General features: G+C 43.2%; 1 protein-coding gene across 4 annotated transcripts in view; it reads left to right on the plus strand.

Moving 5' to 3' along the window:
* The first annotated feature begins 241 nt into the window (after window positions 1-241).
* anks1b (ankyrin repeat and sterile alpha motif domain containing 1B) overlaps window positions 242-26,999 on the plus strand; it is a 228,943-nt gene continuing 202,185 nt past the window's right edge. For all 4 annotated transcript variants that reach the window (XM_083935409.1, XM_083935411.1, XM_083935410.1 and 1 more), the window contains exon 1: window positions 242-749. In XM_083935409.1, the coding sequence (XP_083791535.1) occupies window positions 619-749 (131 nt within the window). In that variant the 5' untranslated portion in view covers window positions 242-618. The remainder of the gene's footprint in view (window positions 750-26,999) is intronic.

A 26,999-nucleotide genomic window follows, 5' to 3' on the forward strand; every position in this document is an offset into this window, starting at 1 on the left:
AATCACATCCACGCGTGAATGTTTTATTTTGAAAGCTGCAACAGGAAGTGCACACTTGTATCCCGGTTAACTTGACACCTGAGTCTCAGGCGACTCAGATCTACGGAGGCACCGGCCAGTGCGGTGGGTTCAGGGGGGGAGAGAGGTGGCGAGTACAGCGGGGCTGGAGAGCTTCTCGTGCGGGCGTACAGTGTTTCACTCCCCGGCCTGTCATCAGCAGGAGCTCCGGGAGCAGAGCAGGAGTTTTCTTTTCTTTTTCTTTCTTTTTCTTTTTTTGTTAAACCCGGGGTTACTCTTTACTTCACACTTAAGGGATTCGCTTCGGAACCCCCGGTTGTTTGCACTGAGGTTACACCGGGGAGTCGTGCACGTCTGCGCGGAGGGGATTACGGAGGTTATCATAAGGTTATAAGGCACCAGGGGAGCACGTCGAAACCTCCTCTGCAGCATCAATAACACCTCTTTCACCGTGCGGCAGCAGCAGCAGAAGCGTGCACAGACAGGAATCCTTGCAGATGCACTCCAGACAGTGAAGGGAAGAGGGCTCGGACGCTGGTTGGGATATATGGGAGATCTGTTGGATTTTCATCACCCCGTCGTTGCAAACTTGTGTCCGGGATGGGGAAGGAGCAGGAGCTGCTGGAAGCCTCCCGGACCGGGAACGTCGCCCTGGTGGAGAAATTGTTGAGTGGGAAGAAAGGGATATTGGGGTCAGGCTCCGGCTCCATCCCTCTGCCCAACCTACTGAGGTAAGAAGAGTCTCATTCTCATGACCGCTAAAGTGTGCCCCCGGGGGGTAATGCAGGGGATTCCTTGGTGCAAAATTAGGCATAATTTAGCTTCATCATGGGTCAATGCACTGGAAATGAGCTGGGGAACCACTCCTCACAGCTGCAGTATGGAGTGTAGGTTACAATGCATGTCCAGTGCTGCACGTTTAGGTGTCCCTGAGATAGAGAAACACAACATGCTGCATGGCACAGAAGAGGTAAAGGATAGCCCAGGTAGTCTGGTGAGTGTGTAGAGTTTTGTGAAGCAGAGTGCACTTTACAGGCAGAAATATGTGCTGCAGGCTACAGGCTAAATACACATAAGGTACATACTGTATGTCTGACAATGCATTAAAGGTTAGTCATCCCCCCTTTTGTCGACTCTGCTCTCTGTTGGGGGAAGCCGCTGCTGGCTGATCCCAAAAAGAACAGACAGTACCTTCAGTTTCTGGACTCTTGACAGCTGTCAAAATGTCGATCTCTTGAACACAAGAATGAAAGAGAGTGATGCTTGGATGATGGATGCTTTTGTTATAACTCTAGGGGTCACAAAAAAACACCTTTTCTTTTTCTTTATGTATTCATAGTCGCCGTGCTGCTTTTAAGGTATTCGTGTAGGTAACACTATCAGTAGATTAGTCCTACAGGGAGGAAGCTGACGTGCTTGTCTAGCTCTGTGTCTGTTCACATGATGCTATGAAGGCCTGGCATGCAGGACGTCCACGTTGGCTGCAAACCAGCTCTGCATTCATGTGCTTCTTTGTGCCTGAAGACACACAGTAAACACACAGGGAATCCCTGAAAAGGTGGCTGCTTTCCGGACTTTAAAAAAAGCATCGCCTCCAAGAACAGGGATGTGAGCAAAGTGAGGGAATGTTGGGTTTTTATGTTACAGGTGGCAAAATGTTTCATTACTTTACCGTTTACCTTGAACCCCCTGACCCGTGAATCAGCGTTCCTATGAAAAGTTAATGTTCCCATTATGTTTTAGCATCTGATGATAAGACTGCATGGTGCTTCTCAGGATCAACCTTAGAGATCTTTTCCAGGAATTTGCCTGCTTGCTTTTCTTTCCGATCTCAAACCACAAAAGGCTTCAATCTGGCCGCGAGAACAACTGCAGAGGTTATTATTGTCTTTTCCCTCCCGCCCCTGCAGCCTCTCCCTCTGTCTCTCTGCTGAGGCCGAGGCTGAGCCAGGTGATGTGGAGATCAAAGGCGGGGGCGTCTGGGAGGAGTAACGCCTCGGGCCCCTGAGTAGGGCTTCACGACCGGGCGGAGGTCACACGCTGGCGAGTGAGGATGCCAACCACTCGTACACTAAGTCAGGGGTCTGCAGTATGGAGTGTAGGTTACAATGCATGTCCAGTGCATGTCCTGGGGACTTAGAAACAACTGTACTCAAGTAAAGACGGCATCATTTCAACATGAATTCAGTGGAAGTCGACCAAACATGTAGTTTCTGATCAGCAGCTTCCCCCTCCAAACACACAAAGTGACTGTTTTGAGCAGTTCCGCAAACGTGCAAGAGCCCAGAGCCAGAATAAAAGTACAGCAGCAAAGACAAATGGATGTTTTTTTTTTCTACATTAAAGCAACAGCTGATGACCATCCCTGCAGCCTTTGTTATCCAAGTTCACCAGCGCCTGCAACAAGTGCTGAGGAGCATGTGGGTCAGGGTGACTGCGGGTCACCACCGCTCATGGCACCTGCGGGTAACGTTGTGTTTACTGTCGTGTAGTTCTGTCCGTGTGTTTCTGTTCTTCTTCTCCTGCACATCATTTCCTCTCCGAGATAATAAATCGTTTAGGTGAAACTATTTGCACGCTGCTGTTTTTTATGTTGGTTCCTCACATAATGTTTATTAAAAAAAGAGAAGTAGGCCTTTCACCTAAAACAAAACTACAGTTCTGAGTGAAATATAAGTGGTGAGTGTTGCATGGATCGCCATAAAATTAGGTACAGACGTTCATGTGTTCCCTTGGGATGAATCTCAATCACTTCCCTGACTCTCTCTCTCTCTCTAGTGCCAGCGTCAGTTAAAATGTTAAAGGTCCCACTTTATACTCTTTCTTTTTTTTGATAAGTTCCCAGTATTTATACAGCACCTCAACTTGCTTTATATTAACACAACACATGGAAGTATCACTGTTTCATTCGTCCAGCACCAAAAACATGCAAAGCTAATGATGGCTAATGACCACCAGCCTCAGCTGTACTTTGTATTTTGTGCTAATACTCAAACGTTAGCATGCTAACAAACTTAACTAAGATAATGTACATTGTAAACATTCCCTGCCACCTGCTTGTGAGCATGTTAGCATGCTGATGTTAGCATTAACTCAAAGCATTGCTGCAGACTCTAAGGGCATTTCTATCATAGTTTACTGTCATTACCTTCACCAAGGAGGTTATGTTTTCAGCTCAGTTTTCTTTTTGTTTGTTTGTTTGTTTGTTGGCTGGATCACAGATAAAACTATTGGCCTGGTTTTCATGAGAATTGGTGGAAGGGTGTCGCATCATGGGCTAATTTTTTGGAACAGATACACAAAGTACCCCTTTATTAACACTGTGAGGTGTCTTGGAGGAGGTCTCCGCTCTATAGTTAGCTGTTTGAGCTTGAAGGTGCATAAGTAACCATGGAGACAGCAGGTGCACACAAGGTCCACTTACTGCAAATGTTCTGGAGCTTTCAGCCACATCTCATGGCCTTCCTCAGGGGAGTTTGCTCAGTTGTCATGGAGAGGGTTCAGTCTAGACAAAAATGACATGCTACACACTCAAAACTTGATTAGAATTAGTGTGTAGTCTGGACACAGATGAAACATTTGTCCGATGATGTTTGTTTGTGCTTTAGCGCCGTGAAATTGTGTTGATAGAAGGAACTAAAAATATAAGCCCAACTTATTACTGGATGTATCTCTTCTCCCACATCCCCACACTGTCAACATTGTGGCATGGCGTGTTTGCTTTGTAAATTAGGATTTAATTAAATTTATTGAAGGACAGTGATTATTTACAGGACACTGAATTAGTTTAAAGCTCATTGAGGAGATTAAAGAATGACATGACCACGGAAAATGTTGGAAGAAATGCAGCTTTTAGATCCGTATACTGTAGTTTAACTTCAGACTGACGTTGAGGTCAGATAGATGCATCATGGGTTTATCTGTTTTGTGTTATTGCCAGTGATTTATGTCTACTGTGTTACACACACTTGGCTTTTATTGTGTCAAGACACCGGCCCATGAGGAGATGTCTGTAAAACACTGGGTGGGCCAAACACACACACACATCGGTACATCTGTTTGTGTGACCGGTTCTCTCCTAATAGAGAGCTGTCTGTACTTTAGCAGATGAGTGAGTCAACAGAGAGGTCGCAGCGGAGGAGTGTGTGTGCAGGCTAACGTTATGGGAATGGTCTCCGGGAATCAATGCATAGTTTCCCATCTTAAGGCCTCTGAGCCATTCGTAGCATTCCTAAGTCATGAGGTCCGTTTTTTCGCTGAAAGAATCACACTAAACTGCCCAGTGGGCGAGAACACGAACACATACTGTATACGCACACACACGCTTAAGCACAGGATGTAAAGAAGATGATCCTCCGGCTGTAGCCGAGCAGTTTTGTGGTGTGGTGCTCAGTAGGAAATCAATATTAGATGATCTCATTGCTGTTTAATGGGTCATATTCACTTGATGACCTGTACTTCCCATATGGTGACTGTGTGTTTGCAGGATTGCTGTTAAAAAAACACCAAATACTTCCCTGAAATGCTTTGAAATAGTCACCCACACCATCCAGCGATAAGTCGGATGTCTATGTATGTCGTGCTTCTTTGTGGCGTGTGTTTCTACTGAGCAAATGTAGAAGATGCACAAGATGCACCATCACATGAGCTATAACTGTGTTTAAAAGAAGGGGAAGGCTTTTCCTAGAGGGTTTGCAACAGCCGCCACCATAAGATATGCTAATTTCTTCACAAACTGTAGCCTTAATAGACCAGAATGCATTGCTGCGTTTTGAGTAATTGAATATTTCATTCAGAGGTCGCATAAGCTGTAAGGAAAAATATATTTATCAGCAAAATCAATTGGGAGTTAGTACATTTGTCCATCAGCGACTGTTCTGTAAATATACTCCATAAAACTTGATGAGATTACATAATTACTACTTTAAGTGCCAGTAACTCTGTTACATAATGGTATTTTATTGCTGCTTCACGTTTAAGATGGATTTTGTGCATTTTTATTGTTATTTTACTCATGATGCAGCTATTTATGCACAATTTGCACCGTTTTCTCACCTATTCCAACACCATATCCCATGTTATTGCTGTTATATTCAATACTAGTGCCTAGATTTAAAATCTGTATACTTCTGTTCACCACCTCAATGAATCTCAATAATGGCAAAAACCCTGACTTCTGTAATGACATTGAGGAAGGAACTGTATCTGATATGGATCGTTCCCATCTGCCAGACACCTGATCTGCTTATTCCGGCCTGTCCTGGTCGCTGACACCAATAGTGGAGTGTAATTTAAAAAAAAAAAAAACTAATTTGATCTCAGCCTTCTTAACTTATTTGTATATTTCGTATATTTCTTTTTAAAACTTTTATTCCGTTGGAAATTCTGTTGTCTTCTTTCTTAGGGTGCAACCTAGAAACAATAAAATACCCTTTTACGCATATTATTACCTTTTTATAAACAGAAATTCAGATAACTTAAAGGTCCCATATTGTAGTTGATATTTTGTCTTTATAGTATGTATATATATATACCTGTGTATATAGAGCAGGTGGAGCTATATACATACTGTAAGTATCAAAACAATCCAAGAGAAATGCACACTGTATTCAGAAACAGTGCCTTAAATGAGCCATCAGGACTTCTGTACATTATGATGTCACAACTATACTATATACTGTGTATATATATATAGCTATATAAAGATATATATAGATGTACAGTATATAGGTATAAAGTGCTGCTACAGTGCAGTTAGAGTCTTCTGCAGCTGCAAGAGGACCTAAAAAGAGTATATAGTATAAAATGGGACCTTTAAAGGTGTAGTCGTCAAGTCTGGCAGATCGTGTTGACCCAGTCAAATTTTAAATGTTTAGTACTCTCACGCCCCTCCCACACTACCACCAAGCTCCTCCGCGCTCTCCAATGGAGTTCTCGTCACTGCGCGTGCACCAGATTCCTGTGAACGTGCCCGTGATTTCTCTCATTGATAAACAGCATAAAGGAATACGCTACACGGAGGTAGGCCTTTAAGCTGCTTTCCATACAGACCAATACTAACAGTGAAGGTGAATTTATGTTGACAGCCTGTCATCATGTGTAGTGTCATGTAGAGGAAATGAGAATGGATGCATGCGTGTGTGTGACAGCATGCTGACTGTGACGGAGTGACAGAGTAATTTAAAGCTGATACAAAAGAGAACAACTCATGCTACAGCAGGTGGAGGCTGGTCTCTCCTCACTCTCTCACACTCACTCAATAATGTTCAGGGGAAAGCCCATCTTGTTTGTTTGTGTGTGTGTGGGTGCGTGTGCGTGTGTGTGTGTTTGTGTGTGTGTGTGTGGCTAGGTGTGCTTACCTCCTTCCTCCTTTGCAAACAAACAACCTCTAAGTGGAGTTAAGTGTCTCCCAGAGGACACACACACACACACACACGCACACACACACACACACACACACACACACACACACACACACACACACACACACACACTGTATGGACTCTCTGTTTTAATTGGCATCTTCACGGGCGGTCTCCCTGACATTTATTTTTTGATGTCTTCCCTCCTTATGTTGGAGTTTATCTTTGTAGCTCACAGCACAACTCTCTCTCTCTCTCTCTCTCTCTCTCTCTCTCTCTCTCTCTCTCTCTCTCTCTCTCTCTCTCTCTCTCTCTCTCTCTCTCTCTCTCTCTCTCTCTCTCTCTCTCTCTCTCTCTCTCTCTCTCTCTCTCTCTCTCTCTCTCTCTCTCTCTCTCTCTCTCTCTTTGTGTGTGTGTGTGTGTGTGTGTGTATAATTCGAGTGGCTGGTTACCGTGTCATCCAATAAGGGTGAACAGAGGAAAAAGAAACCTTCAAAATTATTGTTCTCAAGTTGTTTCACGGCCGCGACACTTTAACTTGAGAAACAGCAAATCTGACCAAAACCAATTCTGGCAGGGTGTGTTTTTGTGTGTGTGTGCGTCTGTGTGTGAGTCTGACTGAGTGACATAAACACTGTCTTTGCATAACCGCGGTTTTCTGTGTGTGCGTGTGTGTGTGTTAGTTTAGGGAGCAGTGAAAGTGAGAGCTGATGGGGGGAATCCAAGCGCTACATGTGGTGCAGGACACCTTAAAACTGGGTCAAAGGTTAACTGTGGAGCATGCAAGTCACATTAAGGATGGATTAACAGCACTACATACACACACACACACACACACACACAAATGAAAGAATAGAAAATGTGGAGGAAACCCAGATGAGCCTCTTTAATCTAGAGTGTTTGTGCCAGAATATCTATTTTTTTGACTTGATATAAGTTCTTTTTAACTTCTTGTAATTTTTATTATACTCTACATGCATCATTATGTGCAGCAGGAGCCATTCAGTGAATCTTTTTCCTTTTCTCTGGGTTCAGCGGTGGCGTCAGTGCATTGAGTTTGTCTGGAGCCACGGTGATAGAGAGGGGAGGAAGGTGTGAAAGTGTGTATGTATGTGCATGTCTCTCTCTGTGTGTGTGTGTGTGTGTGTGTCTCTGTGTGTGTGTGTGTGTGTGTGTGTGTTTAAGAACAAACTCAGAGGCTTCTTACATCTCCATTAGGGTCTGGGCCAAACTCTGCTGCAGCATTCTGCCAAGAAACTGAGAACTCCACACTTGCCAAAACACACACACACACACACACTCTTGCACTCTAAGCCTCTGTCTCTCTTTGTTCCTCCCTCAATTTAAATCTTTGTTATTTGTCTGAGTCTCAAATCTCTTCTTCTTTCACTCTCTCTCTCCATCTGGTGCCCTGGATTTTCTTTCAGTATCTCTCTCTGGCTCTCTCTCCATCGCTCACTTCCCTTCACGGTCTCTCTCCTCCCTCCTCTTCTCTCCAGAGACAGATGACCCAGCCTCCCCACTGTCGCTCTTTATCGTTTTCTCCTCCCTCTGCTCCTTACCTTCCTCTAGCGTATCAAAAACTGCTCCCTTTTCTCCTTCTCTCACTCACGTCTCACGCCACACTACATCTGTTATCACCGCGTGGGAGCATCTTTTACCCATCATGCCTCTCGCCGTGTGTCAGTTAACGGTGGCAAATTGGGAATTCGGGGAATCCACAGCTCTTCTGAGAACCGCTTCCCCCCCGACAACCACAACCTGAGATTTATTGGTATTGGCCAGGTCACGTCCTCTGTCAGGAGAGGGATATAACGTTGGTGATGTCCCAGGAAAGGGAGTGATGTTGTGCTGAATAAAAATGTGACTAAGCTACGACCTCCAGGTGGTGATTATGAGACGTAAACGCCTTTGAAAGCCTTAAAAAAGATCAGATGTGCAAACGGCTGAAGGCATTTTCATCTGTCTGTGCAGTTTGTCATGAACAAGACGTTGAATAGTCACATTAGAGGAGCGTAGCTGTATTAACTTGGTGTCGGACGCCGTTTTCACATATGAACTCTGGACCCTGTCAGGAGAATGAGGTGCCAGCAGTTTAAAAACCTGATTATAAGCAGGTTATGGTTATACTACGGTTTCTCAAACACCATGCAAACACCGTACCCCGGGTATAATTTGAGCTGTCATACCCAGGTTAACAGACCTAGAAAACTCCTTCAGTACCCAGATTATTGGTGCATGTGCAGCTTAACTGGGTTTTGCGTTTGCACATGCTCCGTGGGATATAACTCCCCCTCCCCACTCCACGGCGCTAGCTTTTGACCCGTAAATAGAATAAACCAGGAAGCTACGCCGCCGAAAACAACGCAAAAAACCAACAACAGTACAGCGTTAACTTGAAACCGAGGGAGAACTTCGCCATGGCAACTAACATCACTACCAGGAAGACCTGTTTCTGTCGTAATTCTGTCCAAAAGTCGGCCGTTTTTCCACCGTTTGTGATTTTGATAAAGGTGAACCGGGAAAAAAAGCTGTATTTTTCGACCATCTGTTTGTTGGCAGAGCGCCACCTACTGTGCCGGAGTTACTCCATCATTTTCCCATTCAACCCACACTCATGTCTACAAGGGGAACTTCAATAATCTGATTATTCCAGGAATAATTTGGGGAAAGACCGTTTTTCGGGTTAATGATGTGCATGTAAACGCGCTGATTGTCCCTTTCCCGCATGCGACAAAAGGAGATAGTCCGTCTCAGATGCATTCTCACTTACAAACACGTTGCTGGTTGATAATTCGCTCTTAAACAACCGAGTCTCTCCCATGTATTGAATTTGTCTGATTTCTTCGCCCACCCTTACCGACAGAAGTTCCCGAATCCCGTCGCCTTTCCAGTTACACATTTTTGTCTTTGTGTAAATCCCCCTTCTTCTTCACCCTCACACGTTTGTTTTCTTTACGTTTCGCGAGCCCCATGAGAAAAAAAGTCAACGCGCACATTGCTCGCTGTGAATACTGAGCAGCTGTTTTCACACGTGGGCTCAATTGGAGATGACAGACTTTGTACGAGGGAGCTGACAGGGTTGACAGTCTTTTTTGATGTTTTTTGATGATTCAGACATTTGTTTCCTCACATACAGCTCCGTTGGGTGATGTCTCGAGATAATTTCAGGATTGCAGTGCATGCGCGGCTTAAGTGATAAAGTAGCAGCTGTGCTCAAACATCTTCACAGCACTAACTGATGAAATACAATTAATTACAATCACAGTTTCATAGTCCATACAAAGATGCAAGTGGATGCAAATGGTTGTTTCGACGTTGACTCCAATTATGAACGTACGGCAACATGAGGGGAGGAAAAAAAAGCAGACATCACACACACAATAACTTGCTAGCATTAGCTAACATCTGTACAGTTGGCCCCTCTGTCTAAACACACCTTTAGAGTGTACTAATGTGCAATGATACACTAGATACTGTAGATTTCCAGTTATTGAGACTCAAACTACAACCAGAGACGTTACAAATGCTCCAGTGAGTTTGTCTGACTGTGTGTGAGAAGATGAAATGGTTCAGTTGCCCAGAACAGAACAAGTTGAGGCGAATTTGCCCTTTCTACAGTATGGTTGCCAGATTCAGCAGTCTGGAATGGATTTATGAGATTTGGTTTGCAGAATTCTTGGCCAGACTTTACCTTTTGGAGTTTTGGTAGGTTATTCATTTTGAGTTTGACATGAATGTGGCTACAAGATGTGCTAGATTTCGTCTTCGGGCACATCATTTTTGTCCGGCAGGGTAACTTCTCCCATAGAGAACTTTAAATAACCTATAAATGAGGATATACATATCCTTACTTTGCTATTTAAGTGGTGGAAACAATGGATTTAAGTAGCTTTATTGTTTATTCACACAGACAATCTCACTCATACACTGTAGAGTCAGCACTATACCCATGGTCCATTTTCCTATTTGTCATCATACACTTACCACTCTACACAGGATATAACATACTTCACAGGAAGTGGATGTGATTAGCTGAAATACATTGGAGAAAAAAATGATGGAAACATTTGAAAAAACACTGAACAGTTAATCTAAATATGATTGATGCGTCATATCAGTAAATAAGCTGCTGTAATGACACTCATTAACAGTTAGAAATCACTTAGAGTAATGATGTGCCACATGGGAAATACAGTTTCTATTTCACTCAAAAGATTCTCATTCTACATTTTTGATTGATAAGACATTTGAAAATGATTTGTACCGTGGTTCAGGAACAATTTAGAAAGTTGTAAGCTGTTGTCGATCACTGCTGTCGTGGTTTGTTGCATAAATGCGTCATGATACACGTAATTCATGCTGCTCATTAGCTAACTCCATCACCAGGAGAGTGTTAATTTCATTCTCTCATGACTCTCCCCTTTGTTTGCCTCAACACAAGTAGGTTTTCACGCCTCCTCCTGCTCTGGTCGTGTCGTGTTTGGTCCTGAAGAGGACAAACACGTTGATCCTGAACGGAGGAGACACAGAGGCAACATGCAGCCAGAGGACGGAGGGAGGGGTGGGTGTGTGATGTTCAGTCTGTCACACTAATCTACAAGTCTATGACCCCGCATAACACAGTGTTTTGGAGACACACAAACACAAACACACACACACACACACACACACACACACACACACACACACACACACACACACACACACACACACACACACACACACACACACACACACACACACACACACACACAGACAGATACTTTGACACACACATTCCTGGCGGCTCCCTGTTCTCTGATAGATGGCAGTAGTTAATGAAGCGCTGCTTTTGAAGTAGATAAGATGTGGAGAGGCCTAGAAATGCTAATGTCATTATGTGGTTAGGGCGAGGGCTACGCTGGAAGGCATTGAAAGGGAAGTTATGAATGTAAGTGTGACTGTGTGTTCTTTTAGTGCTGGACTCATATGAGCTTTTGAAGTCCAATACTAATATATTTTTTAAACGAAATCGACAAGAATATGTTCTAACTCATATTTCATGCCAAAAGCTCCAACTCCTGTCATTTAGGCCATGCAATTTAGGTTACTGGTACAACTATTATAACTAGCTCAATTGCTGCAATAGTTCAGAATCAGAATGAGGTTTATTTCTAAATATATATTTCACAATATATCAATAACTTCTGTGGAAAGGAAGTACAGGGTGTCCGTGCATCCTTAAACAGTCTTAAATTCATGTATCTAAATTCAAGCCCTTCAAATGTCTTAAATTCATTAAAATGATATATTCTGCTCTTAAATACATTACTCAAAGGTCTTTTAACTATTTAATTAATGAATGAATGAATTCATTTATTTAAAACAGGGACAATGCACAAAAACATTCATCTTGTAAAACAAGAAGAGATGCTTTGAGCCAGGTTATAGCAACAATTGCTAATTTCCGCCTGTAGTCCCTGGGCAGGTAAAGTGGGAGCAGATACAGTATTAAAATGTTATATATTTATATATATAATTCTTGGCTGGCCGTTGTTTGTTTTGTTTCAACGGAGCGTTTGGACCCGGAAATCATATTTTGAAAGAGTGTTACGTCAGACTTATCAGGATACAGCGGGATCCCCGAACCATCGTTTATATTATAGTGTTTTCAGTCTTAAATTCTATTCAAGGTGGCATTAAAAAGTCTTGAATTTGACTTGCTGGAACTCGCAGATACCCATGACTATCTGATGTCAAGGTAAAAAGGTGAAGGTATTTCAATTCTAGTGTACATCTCATCTCATCTCATCTTCAACCGCTTATCCGGGGTCGGGTCGCAGGGGCAGCAGCTTTAGCAGGGGACCCCAAACTTCCCTTTCCCGGGCCACAGTAATCAGCTCTAACTGGGGGATCCCGAGGCGTTCCCAGGCCAATTGATTTCTTAGTTGAGCCTTTTTTTAAGGTGATGAAACCATTTACAGCTGCCCCCGTTCACTGCAGCGTCCATGACGGTGCACCTGTCTCCTTCTCCAAACTGACAGGGTGCTATGATACACTGTGATCCACTACAGACTGTGGATAAGTACCTCTGTACGACCCTGCTTTAAAGCATCCAAACTATCTCTTTAATGCACTCAAGCCAGTTTATCAGGGCTCCCTTCTCCACAACCGGTGCCATATCTCCTCTAAACCAGGCAGTGCCGTGACGAATGCGTGTTGAAACATTAAAAGAGAAGTGCTTGTGCATCACGAATACACATCGGCCGACACACACACATGAAATAAACATGTGAATTGACATGCAGAGATGTGGAGAGGCGGAGTGAGACGGAAGAGGCTCTAAAAAGGGAGCAATCTCACCCGTATCTCACTGTGGTTTAGCACATTCATTGATGAAATAGCTGCAGAAACTCTTTCATCTTCAGTCTGTGCACACATTGAGTTTTCACAATTATGCAGCACTCCATCGGTCTCCCACACACACACACACACACACACACACACACACTCACACACACACACACACACTCACACACACACACTCTCACACAGCTAATCACCTCAGATTAGTGTGTGTCCCCAGCCCGTCACAAAGAGACTCATTATGAATATTAAACACAAGTTGAGACCACTGTACGTGTGTTCTCCTGACATATGGCTGCTTACAGGTGTCTGTTGTCATTTGTCCTCAGGTGTGTGGATAACAATGGCATTTACCTGTATGAGTAACACAGCTGAAGTTTACAGTGTGTGTGTGTGTGTGTGTGTGTCTGCGTGCGTGCGTGCGTGCGAGATACCCAGCCAGGCTGTGATGGCCTCTTTAATTCCCTCTGTGATTGATTCCCCACTCGTCTTCTCCTCGGTGCTGACATTGAGGGAGCGTGTGCAGAGCAACCAGGGGAGTAAATTACCTTGAGCTGACAGCCTCTTACGGGATACACATTTCCCAGCAGTCCTTGCTGATGCCCACAGATTGCCTCCTTGTTGTCTTTTTCTCTCACAGTCTCCGTCTCGCACAGAGCACGCAGGAGCGGTGCACTCAGTTGTTAATACAGACTCGTAGATGCAGAATCATGAAGATGTATGGATGTATTCAGCCACACATACATGTCCGTGTCCGCCCCCACGTAGCTAACAGGACTCATTCATGTATGATTTATGAGCCAGTTCAAGTGTCCTTTCGTCTTGAACATACAATTCCTGTTTATCTGCTCAAACCTAGGAAGCAACCTCACTGAAATGTGTTTGAATAATAATAATCTACAGCTACACGAGCGACTCTGTAGGTTGTACGGTGGTGCTTGGAGCTCAATGCTAATGTCAGCATGCTAACATGCTCGGAATGACGGGGTCATGTTCCCCGGTTGCATAAGCCTCTGCCTTCGCGGATTTAATACAGCATTTTGTTAGGGCTAGATGTTAGGGGGTAGTCTTAGGGTCTACTTAAGCCTGTTTACCGGGGAATTCGGCACTGGACCTTCTTTGGGAAAAGCGAGGAACATCAAACCTTTTTCTTTAAAGGTTTATACCATTTTTGTTTGAGGTGTTAGCATGCTAATGTTTGCTAACTTTCATTAAACACAAAGTTAATTTGCGTAAGTTGTTGACTGTTTATTTTGATCAGCTGAATTGACTGTATTAATGTTATTATTAGTTTATATTTTTAAGGTTTTAGCAGCCATTTTGACACTGGTTTGTTGACAGTTCTGTCGTTCTTTTTCACCATTAAAGGTCCCATATTATGCAAATTTTTCAGGTTCATACTTGTATTTCAAGTGTCTACTAGAACATGTTTACATGCTTTAATGTTTAAAAAACATGTTTTTTCTTCTTTCTTTCCACCCTCAAACGTCTCAAATGCTCCGTTTAAGTGCCTGTCGCTGGAAATAACTGTAATAACTGCAACTGCACTTTCTTTTTTTCCAAAGATTATTTTTTGGCAGTTTTTCAAGCCTTTATTATATAGGACAGACAGGAAATGGGGTGAGAGAGATAGAAGAAGAATTCCTTTATTTGTCCCGCAATGGTGAAATTCAATTTTCGCTCTATTATTATTTTTCATGTTACACACACACACAGGCCCTAAATACACACACATGCACAGACAGGACCTACAGTATATACATGCAATTAATGGAGAGATGTTAGAGTGAGGGGGCTGCCAGTGACCGGCGCCCCGAGCAGTTGGGGGTTCGGTGCCTTGCTCAACAGCACCTCTGCAGTGCCCAGGAGATGAACTGGCACCTCTCCAGCCACCAGTCCACGCTCCATTCATGCTCCACACAGGGACTCGAACCAGCGACCCTCCGGTTCCAAGCCAAGTCACCTATGGACTGAGCTGGAAGACATGCAGCAAACGGCTGCAGGTCGAAGTCGAACCCGCGGCTGCTGCCTCGAGGACCTTCAGCCTCTTTACATGGGGCGACTGCTCTAACCACTGTGCCACCGGCCGCCCCAGAGGGGTTTCTTTGATTAGTTCAAATGTCTGCAATAACTGCGGGAAAGTTTAGTGTCTGACGTCTGAACTTTCTACCTATATATAAAAAAGTTGTGACATCACGACCGCACAGAAGACCTGACGGCTCGTTTTAAGGCACAGTTTCTGGATACTCCCTCTACTTTCACTTTGGTACCACACTTTACAATCAAAAAAGGCATGGAAGCTTATTGCAATATTAAGGGACCTTTTGAGTTGTAAGAAAGGTGGACATTCTCAGATATAGCCTCCATGTAGGCTGTTAGAGAGTCTTGAGTATAGATCAAAATATAGCCCTTTAAAATGGCATCACCTTCATCCATTACGGGCGGGTGCAGGTAGACTATTGAGACATTTATTAGAGAGGTTGACCGGCAAATTAAAAAAGTTACATTAGTTTCTGGATGTTGAAAAAGCCCAAAATCTTGGACTTAAACTAGTGCAGATGGAGCAGTTCCCCCCTCTTCTCCCATGTGATTCTAACTCCATCACCGAGCGAACTCTATCTTCTTGATAATGAGCCTCAATTACTGGAGACTTTCCATAACTCTGTCTCGCCCTAACCTCCTCTGTCGTTCTCCCCTGGCCAATGTGAACTCTGTGATGAATGGGTCTTTTTTTTTTTTTTCAAGATATCAAAAAAATGAGAATATATCATTCAGCCCGAGTGCTCATTTTACTTTCCCCTACTCCCGAATTCAGAATTCACTTATCCCTGACAAGCAGCGAGGCTCAGAACGCAGCCGGTAATGAATTACCCTGCAGACTGTTTTATGCACGACGGTTAAGTGCGAGATTCTTTCGACTGATGGAAAGAAAATCAGTATCCAAAAAAGCTTTCTTAGTCATGATTAAGCTTAACCTGTGGCACATTATTCTGGAGCTTTGCTGAAATTGGAGAGATGGGAAGAAAACAGGGAGGGTAATGTCTTTTATTTTTTTAACTCTTTGTGTTTCTCTTTTTTTTTTTTCCTGCTGACTCTTTGTTCCAAACTAAAAGGTAGAGGCTAAAAAATTAAAGTTTGGAAAAAGACTTTTGAAGGAAAAACGTGTTTAGAGAGGAGGAGGAGGAGGAATGATAGAGAGGTCTGAAGGTGTTGTGTGTCCGTGGCTTCGGGCTGTATATGATGCACATTCACACACCTGGCAACCCTGAGGGACAGGTCCGCAAATTGGAAATCTAACCTCCTCACAACCTATTCTCTCACCCCTGCTCTCTCCCCGTTTTCCACCATCTTCCCTTCATCCTTTACATTTGTGAAAAGTTCCACATCCTTGTATCCATCATATTGTATTTTGGTTTTCTACCAGAACATGTTTACACGCTTTAATGTTCAAAAAACACATTATTTTCCTCATGAGCCGCTCTCACACATGCACTGCAAACTGTCTTTTTTCACACGTATTTTAGCCGCTTCACTCTGCTGCAACTTTTCTCCACAACGCTCAAAAACGGTTGAGTTTTGTCACAAATGTTGGACTGAAAATGTCAGTTGTCAGGGTATTTTATCTGTTTTCCCTTCAATATTTTCGCCCAGCAATTTTGGCCATATAGGATATTTATGTGAAGGCAATTCAAAGCGCTTCTTTTCTTTTTTAAATATTATATTATTTGCTGGGCTGCTGCTCAGGACTCATGAATTCCTGGGGAGTACGCTCACACCAGTGGAGCAACCTGGGGGCCCCAATTCAATACACGTCTTAAGAGGGCAACTACACCCTTTTTACACAATTTACAATCAAAACTTCAAACTTCAAACTTAGGAAAGGCAAGGCAACTTTATTAGTATAGCACTTTTCATACACAAGGCAGACTCAAAGTGCTTCACAGCACAACATGTCATGAATTAAAATGCATCACAGAAAGACAAAGAGAATAAAAACACAGACAATAATAAAAACAGTGCAGATGTTAAAAGTGCAAAGATTTAGAAGAAAGCTAAGCTTTTCTCACTTAAACCAAACCATTTAGGATAAGGCTGCTTCCTGGATTGTCATAAATGTCGCCTATTTATGTGAACTAGTGCAGCGATGCTACAACTGTATATGCAAGGAAAATTTGGATTATTTAAAGTGATAGGATATTTTTTTTTACATTTATCTCTTTTATTAACTATTTCTCTTGGTGAATAAGCATGAATACAGATCCCTCATGAGGACTTTCTCTCCCTTCACCCCTCGTCCCTTCTTCTTCATTTCTGACTTACTATGACAGGGAAACACTGGAGCTCTGCTGAGTAAGCACTCCTGACAATCTTTGAACTAGTGAATACAGCAGAGCCCCCCTGCAGACTTCAACCTACGCACGAACCCTTTGTGCTCCTGATCGTGTGTGTGTGTGGCTCTCTGTCTACGCCCGTCTGTCTTTCCTCATGTCCTCTGGTGTCTTTCTTTCTCCTTGTGCCTTTCTTTCTTCTTTTTTTTGCCTCTCTGCTCACTTGTATCACTTTATTGTCGTTCCATTCTTCTCCCTTCGCCTCTTTGTCCGTATCTGGCAACGTGTTTGTGTGTCTGTCTGTTCCTTGTCTGCCTTTCTGGCATCCCTACACAGCCCAAAATGATTTTTATAGCTTTTCCCCTGTGTCTCCACCCCCTCTCCCCCCTCATTTTTCTGTCTCTCACTCTTTTTTTCTGAAGTGGATGACTAAATGAATCTCTTTGTCTTTGCACTGTAGTATAAACCGTTAATCAGGCCATTCACTGATTACACGCTTCACACTAATCATATATGCGTGTGTCTGACTGTGTGCGTGTGCGATGCCTTTTGTGATGGTGCACATGTTTGTGTGTCGCGTTTAACAGCGAGGGGCATTTGTTGACACTAAGCCTCCTCCGGCTCATTGTTCAGGGAGACATTCAGGCGCAAAAAAAAAAAAAGAATGCAAAATGCGACAGCGAATCTGTAAAATGATGTATTTACAGACAGTTCCGGCTTTGCTTTGTGTTACCTGCATGACTGTGTCTGGGAATGTGTGCATTTGTGTGTGTGTGTGCGTGCAGAGAGAAAGAGGGGAGAGATAGGAGAGATGAGGAGGAGGAGGAGGAAGAGGAAGGATGCGAGAGGGGTGGAGGGGCGTAGAGGGGAAAACCAATTATCGTCCTGATAACAGGCAGGCTATGGATTTTCTACCAGACCTCTTCTGCAGCTCTTCCATTCTGCTGCTGTCTCTCTGTCTATTTCTGTCTCTCCTTGCCTGTAGTAAATGTAAATTCCCATTCAAGGGCGCTTTATTGACATGATAGAAAACCCCAGTGTTGGAAACAGTATAGATTCTATACATTAAGAAATTGTGTTGTTTTTAGCTGTGTGTGTGTGTGTGTGTGTGTGTGTGTGTGTGTGTGTGTGTGTGTGTGTGTGTGTGTGTGTGTGTGTGTGTGTGTGTGTGTGTGTGTGTGTGTGTGTGTGTGTGTGTGTGTGTGTGTGTGTGTGTGTGTGTGTGTGTGTGTGTGTGTGTGTGTGTGTGTGTGTGTGTGTGTGTGTGTGTGTGCGTGCGCGTGTGTGTGTGTGTGCGTGTGTGTGCGTGTGTGTGTGTGTTCTGATTAACTTCAGAAAATGGCCTGTTGAAATGTGTCAGACAACAGAGACTGACATTTTGTCAATAGGCCCCCTGTCCCTGTTGTGTGTGTATGTATGTGTGTGTGTGTGTGTGTGTGTGTGTGAGAGAGTCACTGTGACCTGCAGGCAGTCACATTATCTAATCTGCATTGTCATGTTGCCCTTCTTCAGTGAGGGTTTTCGTGTCATTGAGACTTGTACCTCAGGCTATTTTGTGCATTTTGAAGTATCGCAGTGGCTGGACGGAAACAGCTAAATTCGATAAAACTTCCTCAGCTGTGCAAAAAAAGTTAAAATGCTCGCTTATGGTGGTTTTTGCCTTTTGCGGATATTAAAGCCTTTGAAGGTAGAATTTGTTGCATTCGTTCTATTAGATCTATCTGTAACTGCCAACTGAATACTGTAGGCTTTGTTAATTTTAGTGAACCAACCATAAAGTTAAAAGGGCTTACCTGGAACCAGAACTTTTAATCCGCCCACTCCACTGAGTTGACGGCTGTCTGGCATCATGACATGGAACAGAGTTTTTTTACAGGTTGTAAAAACAATCATTGGGGCAACATCGCGATTGACACGCTGCGTTAACATAGATAGCGTATCTTTTCAAAATCCCCGATATCGATTGTTTTTACATCGCTCCACTAAAGCAAATCTTTGCCGACCCTCAACCGCCTCTGTATCACTACAACACGGATGGTACACGAAGGTGGAAAAGTCGGCGTTGTGTCAACCGCTGCAACCGCTGCAACCGCTGAAACCACTGCAAACGCTGCAACCGCTGAAACCGCTGCAACCACTGCAACCGCTGCAACCGCTGAAACCGCTGCAACCAATGAAACTGCTGCAATCCCTGCAACCCCTGCTGGCGAGTGAGCTGGGAGATTCGTTTGCGCTGACAACAGGGAGGGACACAGCATTCATCTACGTACACTGCACACACCGCAATGACACAAAGTAGGTTGAAAATCAGCGACGTTTTCCTTTAAAAACCACCAAACGCGTTGGTTTCTAATGTTTTGTTGGAGAAGATTTAAATCCCGCTCCAATGTCAAAGGAGTGTAACAAGTTGACAATTCAGTGTGACATCAGGCCAGCTAAGTGCTGCTGCTTCCTGGTTTTAATCAGTGCTTTGAATCAATTTCTGCACTAAAGTCATGGTAATAAAATAATGAGAGGTGTCTTCATTGTGTACAAAAATAGCGTGATTCACAGCTGTGATTTTTATGGTCTTGGCCTGGATACGTGTTCATGGTTTGGACTGACTGTTGTGTCCTCCTCTTTGGCTCCTCTCTCCTCATTCCTCTATCATCTCATCTTTACAGCTGAGTCACTGTCTTCTCTATCTCTTTCTCCCTGCTTGTCTCCTGCTCCGTCTGTCCCCTGGGCTGACTGCTTTTAGACTTTCATACTCTTTTAAAAGGCTCTTTTTTCAAACAAGCACTTGACCTCAGCGCACTCTGATAGTCTGAGCGTATTTTGGACACACGCACACACACACACATCTGTCTACACACATTATACTCTGCAGTGTTTACACACTTAACTTGAAGCAGCCATTAATGCACCCGCAGTGGTTAAAAGTGTCAGGGTGAATGTCAGCGATATTTCAGTCTGCCAAGCATCTAAAGAGCCTTGGAGACTGCGAGAGAAAGATCTGTCGGCCCTTTTATCTGTTTGAAAATGATTTCATACCGCTCTTCAGCCCTTCACCTGGCTGTTTCACTGCCGATCATCTCATCCCTCTGTAATAATAAACATCTCATAATGCAGTTGAGTTTTGAGCCAAATCATCCTGTTAAAAAAACTCAGTATTACAGGTTGCTGATGTTATAATTCATGATTCAACTGCGTCAACATGAAACAGACTTTGTTGTTGTTGTGTTTGCATGTACGGATGGAAGACAACAGGAAGAAACAAATGGACACCATAAACTGCTACAACAGCTTTAGTGCTCCCTCGTATTGACTGCACGTGTTTATGTAACTGTACTGGAGGGATGAACATACGGCTGGGTGATTTGCTAACTTGTTTGGGTGGCTGGTGGCTCAGTGGTTAGAGCAGGCGCCCCACGTGATGAGGCTGAAGGTCCTTGATGCAGTGGCTGCGGTTTCGAATCTCTCTCATCCCATTTCCTGTCTGTTTTATGTAATAAAGGCTTGAAAAACTGCCAAAAAATTACATATATGAAAAAATGTCAATGTTTATATATATTTTTGTGTCGTGATGTTGAAAAATCAGCGGCCAAACTGCGCTTTGTCAATATGGACATCATTTGGGTGACGCATTATGTTCTCATCCTTGCTTGTTATGTTCAATTTGTTTTGTTTTTTTAATAAAATGAGAATATACTCATCATCATCAAACATTTAATTCACATATATCCAGGAGACACTGTACAACCTAGTCACAATGCCATTCAAATTAAGTTTATAATAAAAAACACATTTTTTACTGAGGAAAGTCCATTTACATTTTTTTTTTCACATACAAATCCTTAAAAACACACACACACACACACACACACACACACACACACACACACACACACACACACACACACACACACACACACACACACACACACACACACACACACACACACACACACACACACACACACACACTTGGTGGGCTTCAACAAACTTCAACTTCAGACTATGAAAGAAAGACTCAGCTCCATTAAATCAATTCCACCGCGAAAGATAAACGGCCCGCCTGCACGCGCCCGATGATGAGCCGTGAAGTGTCACAATGACTCACTCACTGGGTGTCCTCTAGCCTACGTATGCATGGGCTGAAATTACACTTAATAATTTCAGATTTTGGTTAAATGACATATTTCTTCTGTATTACAGTGCACAAAATTGTTGATTGCGAATATGAGTCACCAGAACATGCACTCTTTCAGTGTCGTTTAGTTGAACTTGACACTAGATACTAAAGAGCACAACACATAAATCAACCTGTAGATGAGTCTATATTATACACATCATTTACACACTAATCAAACCTGGAAGCTGTTCTCATTCTGCACTCATTAATTGTGATTTTTCCTTTCATTTGACACCCGTTTACGTGTGTACGTGTGTGTGTGTGAGTGTGAGTGTGAGTGTGAGTGTGGGTGTGTGTGAGTGTGTGTGTGAGTGAGTGAGTGTGTGTGTGTGTGTGTTTTGAATGATTCTTAATCTCACTGTCACGTGTTAAAATAATTCGGATTGGAATCTGCTTGTGTGTTGATTGGATTAGAACGTATTTGTCTGCAGGATATTGAAATATATTTAATATGGCACGTTTAAGATTAATCCCAGAGATTATGTTTTTCCCCATCTTGGCTTCGTCTTCAGTGCAAAGCTTTATAATGTATACTCTCCATGTCATGTGTAGAAAGGCACTAAATAGCAGCACGTATCGCTGTCGACAGTGCGCTGTTCAAATGCCAGGTTCAGACAGAACAGGTTGCGTTCTTTAAACATGAATTCATTATTTGTTGCTTAAGGAGATGTTGCTACAGCTGTCTGCATGTTTTACGTTTACTTCAGTTGTGCTTTACATCGTCAAACAAAATGTCAAACAAAAAAAAATCAAAACGTATGCTTTTTTTGTATGGAAGCCGGTATATTTTGGCTCTGCATAGCGTCACTTTTTTGTGAGTTTGAACACACAACAAAAAGCCCAGCTAGAATTCTGTAATGATATGCAATTGGGACACAAGCTTAGAGTACCTGAGCAGCTCTCAAGAATAGCTTCATTTGAATCACAAAAATGCTTTAAAATAGAATTATTTGCCTCGATGACGTTTATGTATTTCATTGAAACAAATCGATTCAAGGAGAGAGGTTATATCTTTATATGAATGATGCTTGAAGAGATGTTCCTGAGAGTGTGTATCCCTTACAGTCATGGTATTTTCTCCAGTGCTCTGTGATTGAACTCCAGACAGTCCCTGGTGTCTGACTGTGCTGTAAATAGCCATGGGAAAGCCAGAGAAACACACACTTTTTCACACTTTTCAGGAGGTTTTCTTTTCAACATCCAGAGATTTGGCTTCGGAGTAAAGCTCTCTTTCTCCCCATCCTTTTATTTTCTCTGATAACAGTTTGGGTCTCCACTTCCCTCACACACACACACGCACACGCACAGACACACACACAAAAAATCACAGTTTAATATTTTTTATGAGGCTTTTTTTGTGTGTATTTTTGTGTGTGTGTGTGTGTATGTGGGGATCATTTTCACACAAGCTGCTCTCTTTGCTTCGCTTTCTCTTTCTGCTCTCGTGTTTTCCAGAATTGCTTTTCTGGTCTTATGTGTACTTGTGCTGACTTTGGGTAGATGCTATTATGTTTCATTGGTATGAAATCCTGTCATCGATCAGGGGAGCATGTGCACATGTGCGTGTTCATTGTTGGAATGCCTTGACGAGCGGGCGAGGCTGCAACAACCAATCAATCCATTTTATTTGCCATGTGAAATCTTGTGATATGCAATCCCTTCAGTGCCTTCAATGTCTGCATCATTTGTAGTGTGACGTTCCTTGAGTCCTCGGCTCTGTCAGATCAGCACAAAAGAAAAGAAGGATCAGGATTGAGCCAAGCCTCGGCAAAAACATGTATTTGTTCACTTTTAATTTAGTACAAGTACAAGTGAAATCCCTATATTGAAAATGTTGTGAAATAAGCACTAAAGCTGTAGCTAAGATGATGAAAAAATAAATCTCTGTGAAGGCTGTGCCCTGGTTTAAAAAAAACTTTGGAACTTGTTTGTGGTTAAAGACACAAAATGGCTCCGTCAAGTATATCGATTAATGCTGGACGTTGACAATGAGAAAGAGGGGAATCAAAACTGCCCTAATAGAATTCCAGTCCAGTTTATATCAAAATGCTCTTCTCCCGTATACTTCATCACTTTAGGGATTAGAAAAGAGAGTCAACTGCAAAAAAACTCAAATGCTTTGACATTGTGGGAAATGCATTTATTCGATCAATACAATTGATAAGCTCAGTCCATTAAATATGAGGCTGGTGCCAGGAGAGGGTTAGCTTAGCTTAGCGTAAAGACTGGAAGTAGGCGGAAACAGCTAGCCTGGCCTTTTCTTAATCTAAACAAGTAGTTTTGTGGTCTAAACAACAGACTCAAAAAAAATGGACGTAGAATCTTTGTCGAGGTCCGTTCTCTCAACTTGACCCAATCGTCCTCGTCCACGGGAGTCGCCATCTTGTCAGACATTTACACCGCCTCATTTCCTCTTACCGAAAAAGGCCGTTGATGTGACGTTTGGGGGGAGGGAGATACGTCCATCTGGCTGATGTATACCTCCGAGGAGAAGTGAGGGCCAGCGGCTAGCTGTCACTCAAGAGGCCACGCCCCTAATTATTCATAAACTTTAACCTCCAATAAAATAAAAGAAGAAGGGCCCCAGCCAGGATTCGAACCAGGAACCACCACACCACAATGCCGCCCGGATGTGAATGTATTTTCCCAAATTAGTATTTTAAAACACTAGTAGCTTTGTTGTTTTTATCAGAATAAGTGGAACTGACACGGTGAGCCTGACCCGCTTGTTTCCTATTTAGCTTGATTTAGCTCTTAAAAGGTTTAAGAATCACAGTCAGCGTCTTAAAAAATTCAGCAGAATAATCTCCATTTGTATTCTTGAAATAAGTTGAAACTAAAAAGGAAACGCCTGAACTTGTCTGAGCCCCACTGGGAGTTTAAGACTCAGCAGCATGAGATGAAATGACTTGTTAGGATGAATACTTTTACACTGCAGTCAGAAACAGCTGATATTCATGTAGAGAGATGGAGAGTCGGTGACGCTCCCTCAGTTCTTTCTTTCTCTCGTTTCTAAACTCAAATCTGAACCTCACACTGCTGTTTCCCAGACAGCCATCACAGAAGTGCTGATATTGACGGGCATCCAGGTCATTCTCACAAATGAATGGAGCTTTCACAAGTGATTTGTCACTCCTTCTCTCTATCTCATCGCCCTGTGCTCTTCTTGGTATGATGCCGTGTCTCTGCACCAGGCTGGAACACACACACACACACACACACACACACACACACACACACACACACACACACACACACACACACACACACACACACACACACACACACACACACACACACACACACACACACACACACACACACACACACACACACGCACGCTTGTCCGAGCTGTCATCTGCCACCCCGGCTCAGTGGGAGCAGTCAGCGTAGATCTCCATGCTCTGCTTCCTGAGGTGTTATCTGGATGAAGGTGCGTCTGACCGTCTGTTACTGTCACGGAGGGCAGGGGCAGGGGCAGGACCGGGCACCAGCAGGTCCCAGCGGGCGTCACCCTGCCTGTCCCCTGAACAGACACTCGCTGCAGGGCTGCTCACGTGTCACACAGTACTGTATTCTGTATGGTGTTACTGTATAGTCCCCTTTAAATGCTGTAAAACGATGATGAAAACAATAAATATAATTCAGGATGTGGATGCACCTCGCATGCTGCTTTTCAAAATTCAAGTTCGGAAGATTTCAAAGCTCCAGGTTGTCCCGGGTGAGGCCGATGACCGCTGTGTCGTCTGCAAACTTGCGGGGTTTCACAGGTCTCCTGTGTACAGTCATCGGTACAGCAGGAGAAGAGCAGTGGGGAGAGTGCATATCTGTGGGAGGCCTCAGTGCTGATGGTCGGATGTGATTTTCCCCATCTTCACCTGCGGCTTCCGGTCTGTCAGGATGTTTGTGATGCACTGACAGGTGGAGACTGGGACTGTGAGACTGGAGGATGTCTGGAATGACTAGTCGAGGAGTTGCTGAATCTGTAGGCCGTAAAGCCAGAAATATAATCCGTTGTCCTAATTTGTCATCAGACAGATAGCCGGTGGCTTCCGAGATTGAGGTGTTGCAGGATGTGGTGTGGTCCCATGTTGACTGCATCATCCACTAACGTGTTTGTCCGGAAGGCAAACTGCAGGGGCTCCAGCAGGGGTCCTGTAATGTCCTTCAATCTCTTTCATACCCACAGACGTCAGAGTGACAGGTCTGCAGTCATTTAACTCTGTGCTGGAGGATTTCTCAGGGACTGTGATGATGGTGTTTGGAGCAGGAGATGACTTCACGCAGCTCCAGTGATCTTTGTATGATGTTCATACTGAATATGTTTGTGCACGTCATGTGTTATCTGCAAATATCCATACATGCTCTGCCTTTGTGACTGCTTTCCTGCGGCAGAGTCTCACATCAGAGCCTAAATGATTTAAAATCAGCACTCTCAGCTGATACATAACACATTTAACATAATACTATGCAACTATTGTAGTAGTATGCCAACTACCAATTATGATTATTTGCTTGTTTTTGTTTTGGCTCTTGCAAGGAAACAAATGTAAAGACTAGCAGCAAACGCTTTGAGCTCAAACTCTTGTTTGTAGAGGTATAATGCATGTGACTTACTTAGATTTCAATTTAAATATCAATTAGCATTAATCTCTATGAACAGATTCTGCATAGGAATGTAAGACCAAAATATTAGCTGTAAATTAAGCCTGAATTGTCGTCAGACAGAGAGCCGATGGGTTCTGCGATTGAGGTGGCATCTCATTACAAGGTCACGGTATTCACTTAATTGCTGATGGATATTAAAACTGATTTTAATTCATAAAATTATGCTTTTAAACTAGACTGTGTGACAATTAACCCCTCCCCATTACATCACATTAGTCAGACCGTTCTTGTGTGTTTGTTTTAGCGAGAGTAGAGAGCAGGAGAAAAATCTGCCTGAGGCTTTTGCCAGCTTTAAATTAAGCTTGAACACAAACTTCAGTGAGAGTTTGTATTTGTAATGTACCTCCAGTTATAACTCAGGTTGGCAAATTCAAAAGAAACAGCCAGTAATTGTCTCGGGACACGCAGGTTGACTTTTTAGGGTCAAAACTGAAGGTTGAAGGGACATTTGCAATGAAACACATCAGAAAAATCAATGTTCTGCAGTTAAAAGCTACAGATCTAAAAAAACACAACAAACCAACAAAATGCCTGCAATCCTTCAGAGTTCTCCCACAATCCAAAGGGCTCTCCTACGGTGGCGCTGGCCTGTGGGAGTCAAGTCACAGCCCGAGGTTTTATCGATCCGTTATGGAGGAGTCCTCTCTGGCAGCTTCCCCTGTTGCCTATGAATCATCTGAGTAACTGTGTGGTGCATGGGCCTGCCTCGCACTATGATGCATCAGATAAAGGATGTACAAGGTTTGTCGACAGTACAGGGAGTTTTCCTACACATAACCACCCGCCCTCTTTCTTTTTTTTACTGTACCGCTGAGCAGTAATAATCACTCCGCCAGCTATACAACGATAGCAACTTAACGCTCTCATTAATTATTTTGGTGACAAAAGAATTGATTACATCTGTAATTTCGCTATGCACACCAGCCGTATTTAACTTTGCAGAAGACTTGAACAGGCAATTCAGGCGCTGGAGATAAAACGAATAGGGACTGGGATGAATTTGTATTTGAGTAATTGCACAGAAGAGCCGGCCGCACGGAAGAGCAGTCACTGCGAAACAAAGAGAGTTTTTTTTAAAAGGGGATACAGAAGTCATTAGGA

Source organism: Echiichthys vipera (assembly GCF_963691815.1).
Source record: "Echiichthys vipera genome assembly, chromosome: 20".
Classification (NCBI taxonomy): Eukaryota; Metazoa; Chordata; class Actinopteri; order Perciformes; family Trachinidae; genus Echiichthys; species Echiichthys vipera.